General features: G+C 33.7%; 1 protein-coding gene across 43 annotated transcripts in view; it reads right to left on the minus strand.

The window, feature by feature from the left end:
* Positions 1–4322: 4322 nt before the first annotated feature.
* Positions 4323–13499, minus strand: part of LOC125665821 (dnaJ homolog subfamily B member 6-like) — a 33839-nt gene continuing 24662 nt past the window's right edge. For 11 of the 43 annotated variants that reach the window (XM_048898713.2, XM_048898710.2, XM_048898714.2 and 8 more), the window contains exons 5-8: positions 13275–13368; positions 9615–9809; positions 6927–7037; positions 4323–5816 (exon numbers count right to left, since the gene is read on the minus strand). In XM_048898713.2, the coding sequence (XP_048754670.2) occupies positions 5717–5816; positions 6927–7037; positions 9615–9809; positions 13275–13368 (500 nt within the window). In that variant the 3' untranslated portion in view covers positions 4323–5716. The remainder of the gene's footprint in view (positions 5817–6926; positions 7038–9614; positions 9810–13274; positions 13369–13499) is intronic. The other 32 variants (XM_056151019.1, XM_048898718.2, XM_056151024.1 and 29 more) reach the window with 5 other exon arrangements.

Genomic DNA, 13499 nt, shown 5'->3' on the forward strand with positions numbered 1-13499 from the left:
GACATGATGTTGATGATGTAGGGTGTACTTGACATGATGTTGATGATGTAGGATGTACTTGACATGATGTTGATGATGTAGGATGTACTTGACATGATGTTGATGATGTAGGATGTACTTGACATGATGTTGATGATGTAGGATGTACTTGACATGATGTTGATGATGTAGGATGTACTTGACTTGATATTGATGATTTAAAATTTAAAAAATACTTTAAATTGGATTGAATGGATGGTGATCAAATTTTAAATCGGAACTCTATAATGCTTTAACTGATGAGGCAGATATTTTAACGGCAGAAATCTCTCTCTCTCTCTCTCTCTCTCTCTCTCTCTCTCTCTCTCTCTCTCTCTCTCTCTCGTAAATTACCTTTCATTTCATGGCTTTTGACTTTGTGATGTTGAACTCGAAGCTTAACCTACTCTTGACAAAACATAAACCATTACATATATCAGTATTTTAGGGAGGGCTTTCATATTCTGTGCATGGATTCATTATGGCAAGACCCTGTGACACAATGGTGTTTGATCTCTTTTACTTTGGAATTTTATCTACTTTTTAAAAAGCCTGACCTATTCATAATTCAATATCTCCTGAACTATTTAAGGTAGGGCTTTAACATTTTGTATATATAGAATTGTTTATGGCAAGACCTTGTTATTCCGTGAAGTAATTGAACCTGTGACTTTGACCGTACTTTTTAATCTGACCGATTCAATACCTCCTGAACTATATATAAATTTCTTATGGCAAGGCCTTTCATTTCACACTATGACCTTATCACATTATAGTTTAACCTACTTGTAAGAAAATGTAACTTGTTAGATATCTTCGGAACAATGCAATCGTATTTTGTATATAGATTCTTGATGACAAAACCTTGCGATACAATCGTGTCTGATCTTGTGACCTAGACCTACTTTTTAAAAACCTGACCTAATTCAATATCTCATTAACTACATATATTTGATTTAAATATTTGATATATAGATTTCTTATGGCATACCATGATCCGGGTTAGAATAGGTCCTCAAAACTCCTTGTTTGTCGTAAGAGGCGACTAAATGGGCGGTCCTTTAGATGAGACCACAAAAAATTAAGTTCCTGTGACACAGCAGGTGTGGCACGATAAAGATCCCTCCCTACTTAAAGGCCATAAGCGCAGTGCATAGGCCTAAATTTTGAAGCTCTTCACCGGAAATAGTGAAGTCTCCATATGAGTGAAAATTTTTTGAGTGGGACGTTAAACAATATACAACCAACCAACCAACCATGATGTATGACCTTGTGACCTTTGTCTTAAACAGAACAGCAAAGTAATGTTAGGCATATTTGTGTTGAGGCATATCGATGTTATCAGTTATATTGTGAGAGGGGCCACATTATATGGGTTCAAAAATTTTCATGGGAATAAAGATTGATAAAAATTCTTTTTAAAGGCATAGGGTCTAAGATAATGGTAAAATTTTGCATGTTCTAAAAAGGTGGCAAAATTAAAGATCATAACTAGAAAATCACAGAAAGTTCTTCAGAATGTTTATAAACACATTGGATACGATAGTAATTACGAGATAATTCCCTGTTCTCATTTGCCTAAACTGGTACCCTGTTGACTTCGCATCTCTTATGTTTGTGTAGCCACCAATCAGCGGGGTACCAGTTTGATATATTGTCCTCCAGACAAACATTTTATAAAGGGCTAAAATGTCAAAATAACTTAAATTTGAAAGCGCTGAAGCTATAGATAACTCATAATTAATACTTTGGAGTTCTTGCAAAATATTGTGATGTCATTTTTTAGATAAAAGATAGACCCTATGTCTTTAAAATGAACAACAGCAGGACCAATGTGACTCAGGTGAGTGATGTGGCCTATGGGCCTCTTGTTTAGTAAACAAGATGTCTGCGAAACACTGATGCCGCCAGATTACAACAAAATGGAACCAGGCAAAGGTCAATGTTAAGGTCACAAGTTCAAAGATGAAAAGGTCTTGCCACAAGAAATATACAAACTAAAATATGAAAACTAACCTCATATGGTGTAAAAAAAATGACCATGATTAAAGTTTTTTGCCAGACAGACAAACAGGCCAAAAAACTATATGCCCCCGAATCTTTGATTCCTGAGGCTTAAAACCGTGAATTTATAATAATTACATTTTGTCTTTCTTTTAAATTTTAATTATTTATATAAGTCATTTCAAGCCCTTTAATCCCAATTGATTTAAATGTATTTGTACTTACAGATGAATATTGATAAAATGAAATTTTAAAGAAAGTTGTCGTTAAAGAAGAAAACAAATTTTAGGTCACCTGCATGAGTTTACCCAGGGGACCTATCGCAATTGGTTGTCGTCCGTTAACAATTCATTATTTTTAACTTCTTGATAACTACTATTCCAATTCTTTTCAAATTTTGTATGAAGTATATTTGGAACATGGGGGACATAAATTGTAAATTTCAGTACTCCTGCACCCCTTGGAGCGGGGCAAAACCTGCCCAAAATTGACCAATTTCCAAAAATCCTCTCAAGAACCGGCATGTTTAAGAAAAACTAAATGCAGTGATGTAGAGCAGGGAGGCCTCTACCAAAATTGTTAATTTCATGATCCCTGGGGTAAGGGTTCTAACCCAGGGCGGTGCCAGAGTAAGTATATATAGTGTTTATGTGTAAAACACTTTTAAAAATAACATCTTTAGCGCTATTGATACTAAATTGAAACTAAATGGATATTTAGAAAGAGCAGATAGTCCTTTACAAATATTGTAAATTTGATGATCCAAGGGGTAAGGGTTTTGGTATTAGGACGGGGCCAAAATGGCCAGTTATTAAATGTGCGAACAATTAATTTTTTAACTTCTTGATAACTACTATTCCAATTCTTTTCAAATCTGGGATGCAGCATCTTTTGAAACAAGGGGGGCATAAATTGGAAATTTCATTATTCCTGCACCCCTGGGGCCTTAACGGCAGAGCAAAAACTGCCAAAATTGACAATTTAAAAAAAAAAAAAAACTTATCTAGAACCGCATCCATGACCCCAGGGTGGGACAAAACTTAGTATATAGCGTTTATGTGTAAACCATTCTTTAAAAAAATCTCTAAAACGCATAAAAAATGCGTATGGCCGAGTTGCAGTTTGGAAAATTATGCGGCTTGCATTCACGAAGTACAAACATGAACGTATTTAATATAGTTTGTAAGTATGAAGCTTTGAATGGCCACAATAGGTATTTAGTGTGATATTGACCTTGACCTTTGGATTTCAAAAGCAACATGAATCTTGAATGTCATCAGGATTTGAAGTCTGATAAACATGCACCAGCAAGTACATGTATAAAAGTTAAGAGGCAAGCTCAAATGTACAGTATATAGTAAAAAAGAGACCTTGAACTTTGACCTCAAAATAAATAGGAACCTTCCTCTTTTGGATGTGATCAAAAGATGGAAGTCCGACAAAGACGCGCCAAGTAGTATGAAAGTTAGAGACTGGACAAGCTCAAATCTATGGCATTTAGTGACCAAGTGACCTGGACCTATAAATAAATTGGAACCTTCCTCTTTTGAATGTGATCATGTTATGTAAGTTTCACAAAGATGCCCCAAAAAGTATGAAAGGTAGAGACCGGACAAGCTAATTGTGGATGCCCATCTTTTGCCAATTTAAAAGCCAAGATTTACTACGCAACTCAGCTAGTAACATCTTCTTTAGTGCTATTGATACTAAATTGAAAATGGATATGTAGAAGGAGTAGGTAGTCCTTTACCAAAATTGTAAATTCCATGATCCTATGGGTAAGGGTTTGGTTTCTGGGTGGTGTCAAAATTATAAAAAACGATTTGAAGGACTTGTTTCTGTTTGCCGATATTGTATAAAATTCAAATGCATGCTTAGAAATAACAGAAATGGATGTACTAAAAATGGTGAATTTCACAACCCAGGGTTTTGACTCTTGGATGGGTCCAAATTAGTCATATCTTTAAATGTTAATACACATATTATTATGTAAATTTTTTTTTATCAGTGTATGCACTTTCAAGGACAGTGAAGTTTTAAAAACACATTTTGTTTTATACTGTTGCTGAATATTAGAATTTAGCTTAGATATTCAGAACAGGAATTTTTTTTTTTCTTTTTTTTTTTTTTAAAGATTTCATAGTCCTTGGGAGTAGTGATATTTTTCACTAGTACTCAGGTGACTGATACGGCCTGTGGGCCTCTTGTTAGTATCTACCTACCCAAATTTGTAGAATATAGTCATGAGAGGGCAAGTGAAGATAATCATATTAACCAACATATATAAAAAGGACAAAGAAAAAAATATAGCTCATTTATTTTGCTATTTGGCCAAACATAGTAAAATGACATAACAATGAAACATATAGACAGTCATTTAACATTCATGTAAAAGAAGACATGTATATTACACAACGTGATTGAGAAATGAAGAGAACAAAGAGACATGGCCCTTATTATTTACACATCACAACGAAGAGAGATAAAATCATCCACAAAAAGACCCGGACAGAATCTCCCACAGACACCAGTATCGGAGAAGAGTTTGAACTGAAGCTATACACATAAATAATATACCAATTGAAAACTATCCAGGATCTTTTGAGACAAATAAACACCAGTAGAACATATTTATAGAAACTAAATTGTGATGCATGATGTTAAGATGTAATTTTCCACGTTGATAGATAACGAAAATAAGCCGCCTGAAATAAAAATGTCGTCTACACACGAGATCTTCCTAATTACAGAGCATCATTACAGAAGTTCCCTACATCATCGAAAAAATGCATAACACACACTGTAGTGGACGACAGGATTCTGCACTATGGCACGACTTAATGCTGAATGAAGGGACACAAACTGCATTTTAAATTACACTCCAACATAATTGTATAATTACCACTGAATGTAGAAGTGGATTTAATCAAGATCTCTCCTAGGGTGATATCGTTCCCGGATATGTTCACATCTTATTTAATGACCACCATGGCCATACATGTCGGTTATACAGGCATAGATTCACCATCATCCTAGGAAACATTATCTAGGTAATCTTTTAAATGTGCATGTTACGTGCATGGCTTTTAAGGACAGAAAATAATATCAGGTTTGTCCATGGTAAGCCCTCAATACACATTTACAAATAAAATCTGTTTCCCACATCAAAAGAAACACTGAAAGCATATCCATAACCTTGATTTTTCCTTCTCTTAGCAGACTTCCATAAATGTCCTTGTAACCTTGATTTCACCCTATCCTACAACACTTCCATATTTTACATTTCACACTATCCTAGCACATTTGCATAAGCATAACCTTGATTTTACCATAACCAACATACAATAAAACCCCATTGATATACAATATACATGTATGCAGCAATTATATGTTTTTACAGATGCTTTTTGTTTGCAGATAGTACAGTTTATACAATACTATAATTACAGAAGTGCAGTACACAGCCTTGTACATTCAAACAATAAATAATACGACTAAACACGCAAGTTTTACGGTAAATATTTTGACCGACAGTTTGAAATGTGTGACAATAATATAAAGATTCAGAGACGGCATTGTGACCTACTTACATAGTAAATAAGCTCTAGACATGGTAATACATGGGATAGAAGGGTAGTACATATCGTTACTGTAAATAACACAGATGCGCTTTCTGATTGGCTGGTCCCCACGGTCAGTTTTTAATCGCCTGTTTCTCTTCACCGTTTACAAGGTGGCTCACTACCTTCCCATCCTCTGTTACAGTAACTGTTTCTTTTCCATTTTCCACCACCCTGAAATACGAAAATAACACATTTCTAAAAATCTTCTAAAGACAAGTTGTGTCCCACATAATGCTTCCCACAATTCCATAAAGGGATGTTGTTGAAGAAAACAAATTACATGCTTCTCGCTGTTAGTGACAGATTGTTTACAATTGAAATCTGCATAAACACCCTGAATGATTTGGTTTAAAATTTTTTTTAGCAAAAATTGTAAGAATATATAGTTACAAGGTTTACACTTTACAGTTCATCGTGTAAAATATACTTTGTGCATCTATCATTTTATTTCCACACTGATATGAGTTTAAAGCAGAGTCGAGTCTTTATATATATATATATATATATATATATATATATATATATATATATTTAACATGTACATTTTACATAGAATGTCTCCTTTAATGTACAGGAATTCAGAGGCGCTTAAAACTTATACATGTTATTTAACATGTACATTTTACATAGAATGTCTCCTTTAATGTACAGGAATTCAGAGGCGCTTAAAACTTATAGACTGAACTATTTTAAATATGTCTTTTTATTTTTAAAAGTGCCTAACATTAACATTGTATAATGTTCTGACGTCACAATCATGACTGTATTATGTTTAACGTTGCCCACATAACGTCACGAGGATGACGTCATAATGGAACTTGTTTACATTGTTTAAAAATCCACTGACGAGCCCGCAGGGCGAAAGCGCTATAGATAAAAGTTTGAGTACTGGATTTTATTTTTTGACTTTATATATATATATACACATACACACACACACACATACATACATACAAAAGTGACATGATTAGCTATTTTCAATTCCTTGGTTTATCATAAACGCCTTACAAAGTCAACATACATACTACACTTGTATGATACACACTACACTTGTATGATACACACTACACTTGTATGATATTGTAAACAAACTTGTCGTACATATAGCAGTAATCTAGAAATGATCAGCTAATAAACCACTATCAGTCCCGATTTCTGGGACCATACATAGCGACATTCAGTACTAGAAAACAGACATACCAAGACATACCAAGTCGCATGCTACCAGCAGAATGGACTTGTCCCTCATGGTCTGCTTTACGTTTTGTCAGAATGACTTACTTTTTGGTTATGACCTTTTTGCCGTTGACATATTTTGTAGATGTTGAAGTGGACCTGAAGTTTCCCCCACCTCTAGGACCACTGAAGGATGTACTGGAGAAATTGGTAAACCTGTCAAAAAATGCCAGTACGTACATTAATAAAACACATCACACCAAACACAGGGAAAAAATCCTCAGAGAGAAACGGCCTCCCCTGGGAATTCTGAATCATTTACCACACATTTCACAACATCATGGCAGATTGCAGGCACTTTGTTGTCCAATCTCCCCCAAATAAGTGTACATTTTGTATGACTTTGTTATTCAATCTCCCCTAAATAACTGTACATTTTGTGTTACTTTTGATGGGATTGTACAATGGACCAACACTAATGAGACTTTGAAATTTACGATTTTTGTACAATCTGTTTTTAATTTTCCAGTTCAAAGGAAACATTCAGTTTAGTTGGTTTAATACGGGGGAGAGTTCATGGATGCAAGGACTCAATGTTTGTGTCAGAAACAGATAGCTGCTGATCGCAATGGGATTCTGAACACAGCATAAACTGATAACCAGAATGTGTGTGTACTTATATTTCTCACAATATCACAAGTGTGAGATCGACTTTACCCATGTGAAACAACCATGTAAGATTTTTCTGTCTCACACTGCTGCGACGTCATTTGATTGTGATGTCATATATTTTCTATGATTTACATTACACGGTGAAGTAAAAATACTTTGCATTGTTATCTTTAAATTTTAATGTATATAGCTTTCTGGTGGACAACCTTGGGTTTTTTAGTTTACACTTACAGTGTAAACCATTTTCGGGTATGCTCTTTCTGCTTATCTAGTTAGTTTTTGCATCGAAGTTCAAATGAGGATTTTGATCATTTAGAATTTTCTCAAAACTCCTAAAATTTATGCACTAAACTGTAGGTAAAATGTGAGAAAAATAATCCCTCATTATTTACTCGTGTGGGATAGGGAAATTCCACCTCTGGAAAAAGATTTGCGGTCTAGGACTCATCCTAGACTGCGAATCTTGTCCTCTCGGTGGAATTTCCCTATCCCACACTCGTACTAATGAAGGATTCTATCAATCTTATTCATGCATGTTGTTTGTAAATATCAAAAACTATCACAACTAACTTATTTACCAAGAATTTTATCCCATCAATTTCCTTAAATCATTAGGAACTCATACCAAGCCCTCAAGATAGACAAAAAGAAATAAATCACACTCTGTTTTGGTAGTATCCATTAAAACAAAATCCACACTTTAATATTTTTAGACAAGAATAGTGTGAAGACACTACCACTTCAGAATTAATCAGTTTAAGACTATTAAATCCGACATCTGAATTGCTTCTATTGAACCTGGCTAAAGGTTTAGCATCTTCCCAGTGTCAAGGCTTGCAAATACATAACTACTCACAAATGAACTACGTCTAAAAAACCTTGACATTGCGAAGTGAATGTCGGTTATATTAAATTGTTGGGTAAATTATATTTTTTGTTTTCACCATGACCATGTATATACATGAATATACCCGTTACATTTATGTGGAGTTTGGTCTCCAATAATTCTTACCACTGAGTATCTACTTCACACAAAACAAAATCACTAGATGCAGAATTTCAGTTTCTTCGTATGATCACTAAAACAACGATGTTATAAGAACAGAGAAAATAATCAACAGTAGAAAACGTTTATACACTATACACAGCAAAGCACCGGGAACAGTCTATTCTGCTCCGCAAGATGTTTAATTCGTTTACATTCAAGGAGTTAACTGCTATTCTTATCTAAATGGGGAATTAAAAAAAACAAAATCGATTCGTTGTGAGTGGTAATTCCTTGTGTGTCTGTTACAATTGTACGTGACTAGTCTGGTTAACAATCACCAGACTGACATACAGTGTATGAAAATTTCAAAATTTCTCTCTTTGACTATTTCAAGGAAACTATTTGTTAATCATACACAAATTTGATCAAAATCATGCAGAGCTGCAATCAAATTTTGAAAAAGTGTTACATAATAGATATACAGTAAATCCACCATATGGATGACTTCTACAGTACCTCGCTAAAGTATGTCTCTGACATTTAGAATACAGGTACTGACACACAAGCTGAATGCCAGGTTATCATGGTTAAAAGCACCATATATTTCACACACTGACACACACAACACATCACACCGATGTCGTGCTCCTCGTGTATCAACACAGCATCACCAACATAAATGCTGTTAATGTAATACTCAGTCACTACAGCATGGTACAAAAGTTCAATAACAATTCACAGGTGCAAGAAAATCTATATCTGTGGGATCACAATGCAGAAAACTGATGTGTAAACTGAGACAAAATTCTATACACACCTGTACTAGTAACTAGAAATTGACGTTTGTAATCGTCCAACATTTGTCATATACAAAGGACTGTATCACATTATCTAATATTGTATAGAAATAGAAATGAGTTTCAAACATCAAGAATCTAGAGATCAATACAAACTTCTTTTTACTCCCTTTAAATCTGAAATCTCCTCACTGAACTTTTCAGGAACTGGAATCAAAATTGGGAAAATATATCCCGATGTCAGAGAATCAAGAATCCCACCAAAGCAGCCAAAAATCACCATATATACCTAGACCTGGATGGAGCATGCTAATATAATGAATATTCACAAATTACCCAGATGTTCGATGCATTCCAAAATGGTCGTCAAATAGAGAGGATGTGAAGCCAAACCCCATAGGGATCCCGTATTGAAGGAAAGGTGAATGGCCGAGAGGCTGGTGGAGACTTCGCTCTACAATGTCCCTCGACCGACGGGAATAAGAAGGGCCATCATTTCTCTCCCTTCTTCGCTGCATGCGGCGCCGGCTGCTGATATAATGAGGAATCACAGACTGGTACCCAACCCCTGATAACTTAAGCTGGTGCCCCATGCAATGTTAGTAAATATTTTCCCCCAAAATAACAACTTCATGGGAGCATGCAGAAGGAAAACAAATGTACTTGGCAAGAAGCCCTACTTATAAAACAGACAACACAAATATCCATCAAGCTACTAAGGATTAAAGCTATCATGACTTTAAGGATTAAAGCTATCAGACTTTACACCACTTTCTTCCATGCATGCCATAGACTGCTTACAAAACAAAGAACATGAACAACACAGTTCTTAATCATGTTAATTCGAACATCATACGCAAAAAATGCTGTTTAGCAAGTACATATGTATTTCAAAAGGTAAAAGAGACCAAAACTTTTTTTTTTAGAAATACATTGACTCTTTGAATTTGATTGACTTCTTTTATAAATAGCATGTGGTATATATATATATGGTGTATTGATTTGGGCATACATTTTATAATTCATATATAGACCTCCCGTGACTTATCCATCATCTGAGCTAAGATCTTAATGCAGCACATCACAAAGTATAATTATATCCTTCAGTGTGTCAGAATTCCATCTTCTCACAGTTTTAGGTTTAAATCTTGACAAAGTTCTGCTTGTGCACGCAAAGAACCAAGATATCTATAGCATATTTTTTAACAGTAAGTTTTAACTTCAAATTGAAACAAGACAACAATCTCTTCACATTACAGTCTACTACATGCAAAATTGATGTTTCAACTTCATAAACACCAAGGAAATCTTAAGTCATGCCAGGGCTGTGTTCACAATAGTAGTGGCTTGCCTAGGAACTAGATATGGTGGTTGATTTGTGCCATTTTACAATTTGTTGTCTTTACGTTATAATAATTCTACGGAGAAAAGTAACTAATATTATCATTTTGCTGTCTTTTCCTTATTTCGGGACAAAAAGTCGCTAAATATCGTTCTGTTGTCTTTTTGCCTTGAGATAACAAAAAGACGATGTGTAATGGTACAAATCAGCCACCTAGCACCAAGGCTAGCCGCTACGATCTTAGACGCAGCCCATTACTGATGAGAATTGCAAATAAAAAACAACACCCATAAATGCGACATCATCAGTTCTCAGTTCAAAATTTTGAAAATTGAGTGTGTGTGTGGGGGGAGGTATTAAATAAAGAACTGAAATCTAAAACCATCCAATCCATGGAAAAAAAGATGCAATGATGTGATGTAAATGTAAATCCTAATAAAATCTCTCTTTCTATTTCTGAACATATGTGTATCTACATACATGATTCAAAAATGAGAAGAATGTCAACATTTTGTGAATATATAGCTTTATGAAATAAATATGTTCAAGTTAAAATAAAATCTTTCCTCATTGTAAGGTGTCCTGCCGAAGAACCTCAGCAAATAAATTAGGTATGTTTAATTTTGCAGGATATATATAAAAACAAAAAAAACAAAATAAAAACAAGATGTGCTAACAAGGTGTTTACAGAATCAATTTTTGCCTCACAGTGAGGCAAAGATGGACGCATATGTTCCATTAATAAATTCTGTACAGCAGATAAGACACAAAAACAAATCTCGGTGAAGATTTCTATAAAACAGTATTTGCATGTTTACATGAACTGCCTTTTACAGATTTTAACAGAAGATGATAGGATGATACTGGTAATACCGTGTGTTATCAATATAAACACTAACAGTTCTAATGCGTATAAATTAAATCAAAGCAAAGCAAAAGCTAACATGTACACGACAGATTTAAAGCAATAAAGTGTCAATATATCTGCTGGATTTTCAAAAGAAATATGAATTAGAGATTTTCATCAATTACTTATTTTCTTCTATTAACTGGAAACAACATTTCTTTTATATCATGTATCAATTTAAGATTTTTCATTCTAACAATAATTTCTTTTATCAATTTGAGATTTTTTATTCTAACAACATTAATGGTTTTTTTTTATATTAATTTGAGATTTTTTATTCAACAACAGTTTCCTTTACTTCATGTAATTTGAGATTTTTTATTCTAACAACAGTTTCTTTTACTAATTTGAGATTTTTTTAATTCTAACATTTTCTTTTATCAATTTGAGATTTTTTATTCTAACATTTTCTTTTACTAATTTGAGATATTTTATTCTAACAGCATTTTTTCCCCATTAATTTGAGATATTTTAAATTCTAACAACATTTTCTTTCATGAATTGAAGATATTTTTTACCAATGGTATTTTTTCCCCTCAGAAGCTAATTGAAAAGAAGTAAAATATACATAGATTATTTATTTCAAATCCAGGATGAAAAGATCAAACCAAGAAAGAATGCTCCAAAAGTTAAAAAAAAATTATCCATAAATTTGGAAAGAAATTAAATATATAACAATAATGTTAGCTCTTTCTATATAAATGATGTTATAAAGTAACTGTTAATTGGAATTTAATTCAAAATGAAAATTTATAATTAAGACAAGTCATTTAGCTCTAACATTCTTATTAATGGTGAGCTATCAGATGTTTTGAAATCAACTGTACAATGTACACAGTCCTCCACTTACTACATCATTAAGTCTCAATGTGACTAGGTTACTTCCCTTTATCTTTCTCAATACACAGACTATCATACAATACATACTACACATGTTAAAACAAAGAGTACAGGAATCTTAGAATAACTCTCCACAGCTACACTACTTTTATAGAGGCTGTAAGCCTTCCAGTATGATTCTTTAAGGCAGCTTTCCAGTGTAAGTTGATCTACATTTTATTATATGCCAGTTTTGAAGAGAATTAAATCGTTAATTAGTAGATTGGATTATGATAAAACAGTTAATTTGACGTGGGTTGACTTTCATCACATTAGTGTCAAATTGTATGCACTATAATAAAACTGATAATATAGATGTACAGGTTACAGGACAATGAACCAGTGTTATAGATCTACAGGTTATAGGACAATGAACCAGTGTTATTGTATCGTAACACAGGAAGGCTTTACTGTAGAGACAATGAACAATTATTAATCCACGATTAGCAGCCACTATATAATCTACTTTATCATTATAATGTTTGTTTAGTCTTAATACCAAGCCACCAAATAAGCTACTTTGTTACAACCCTAGTTCTATCTTTATATAATGTGATTGTAATTTTTCTTTTTATCTATAAAATAGATCCATATATGATATTGCAAACAGAATTATGTAATGCTGATCTCTCCATTTAATTTTTTCTGAATTGATTTCTTCTCAGGCCTGATACCTAAGCTATAAATTAAAACATTGGCTGCAGCTATTCCATGCCATTCTTGTACATTTTTCTGTACATAAATCTTCACTTTTTATCCTTTAACATATCAAACATGATCAAATCATTGCAGTAATGGCCAATCATAATGCAGACGGAAATTAACAATCAAGGCGACATCCAATCATTAGAGCCCTCCCCATACTCACCCAGAATCTCCGAAAATGTCAGATCCGAAAACGTTCATGGGGGGTCGTGTAAAGCCTGGAAAAGAGTCTTGGAAGTTATTGGGATTGTCTCGACCTGGAAGTGAAAATTGTAAATTAATCCATGAAATAAGAAACATGTCGGTGAAAATTGTAAATTAATCCGTGAAATAAGAAACATGTCCGTAAAAATTGTAAATTAATCCGTGAAATAAGAAACATGACAGC

This window comes from Ostrea edulis, chromosome 10 (genome assembly GCF_947568905.1).
Source record: "Ostrea edulis chromosome 10, xbOstEdul1.1, whole genome shotgun sequence".
NCBI classification, from domain to species: Eukaryota; Metazoa; Mollusca; class Bivalvia; order Ostreida; family Ostreidae; genus Ostrea; species Ostrea edulis.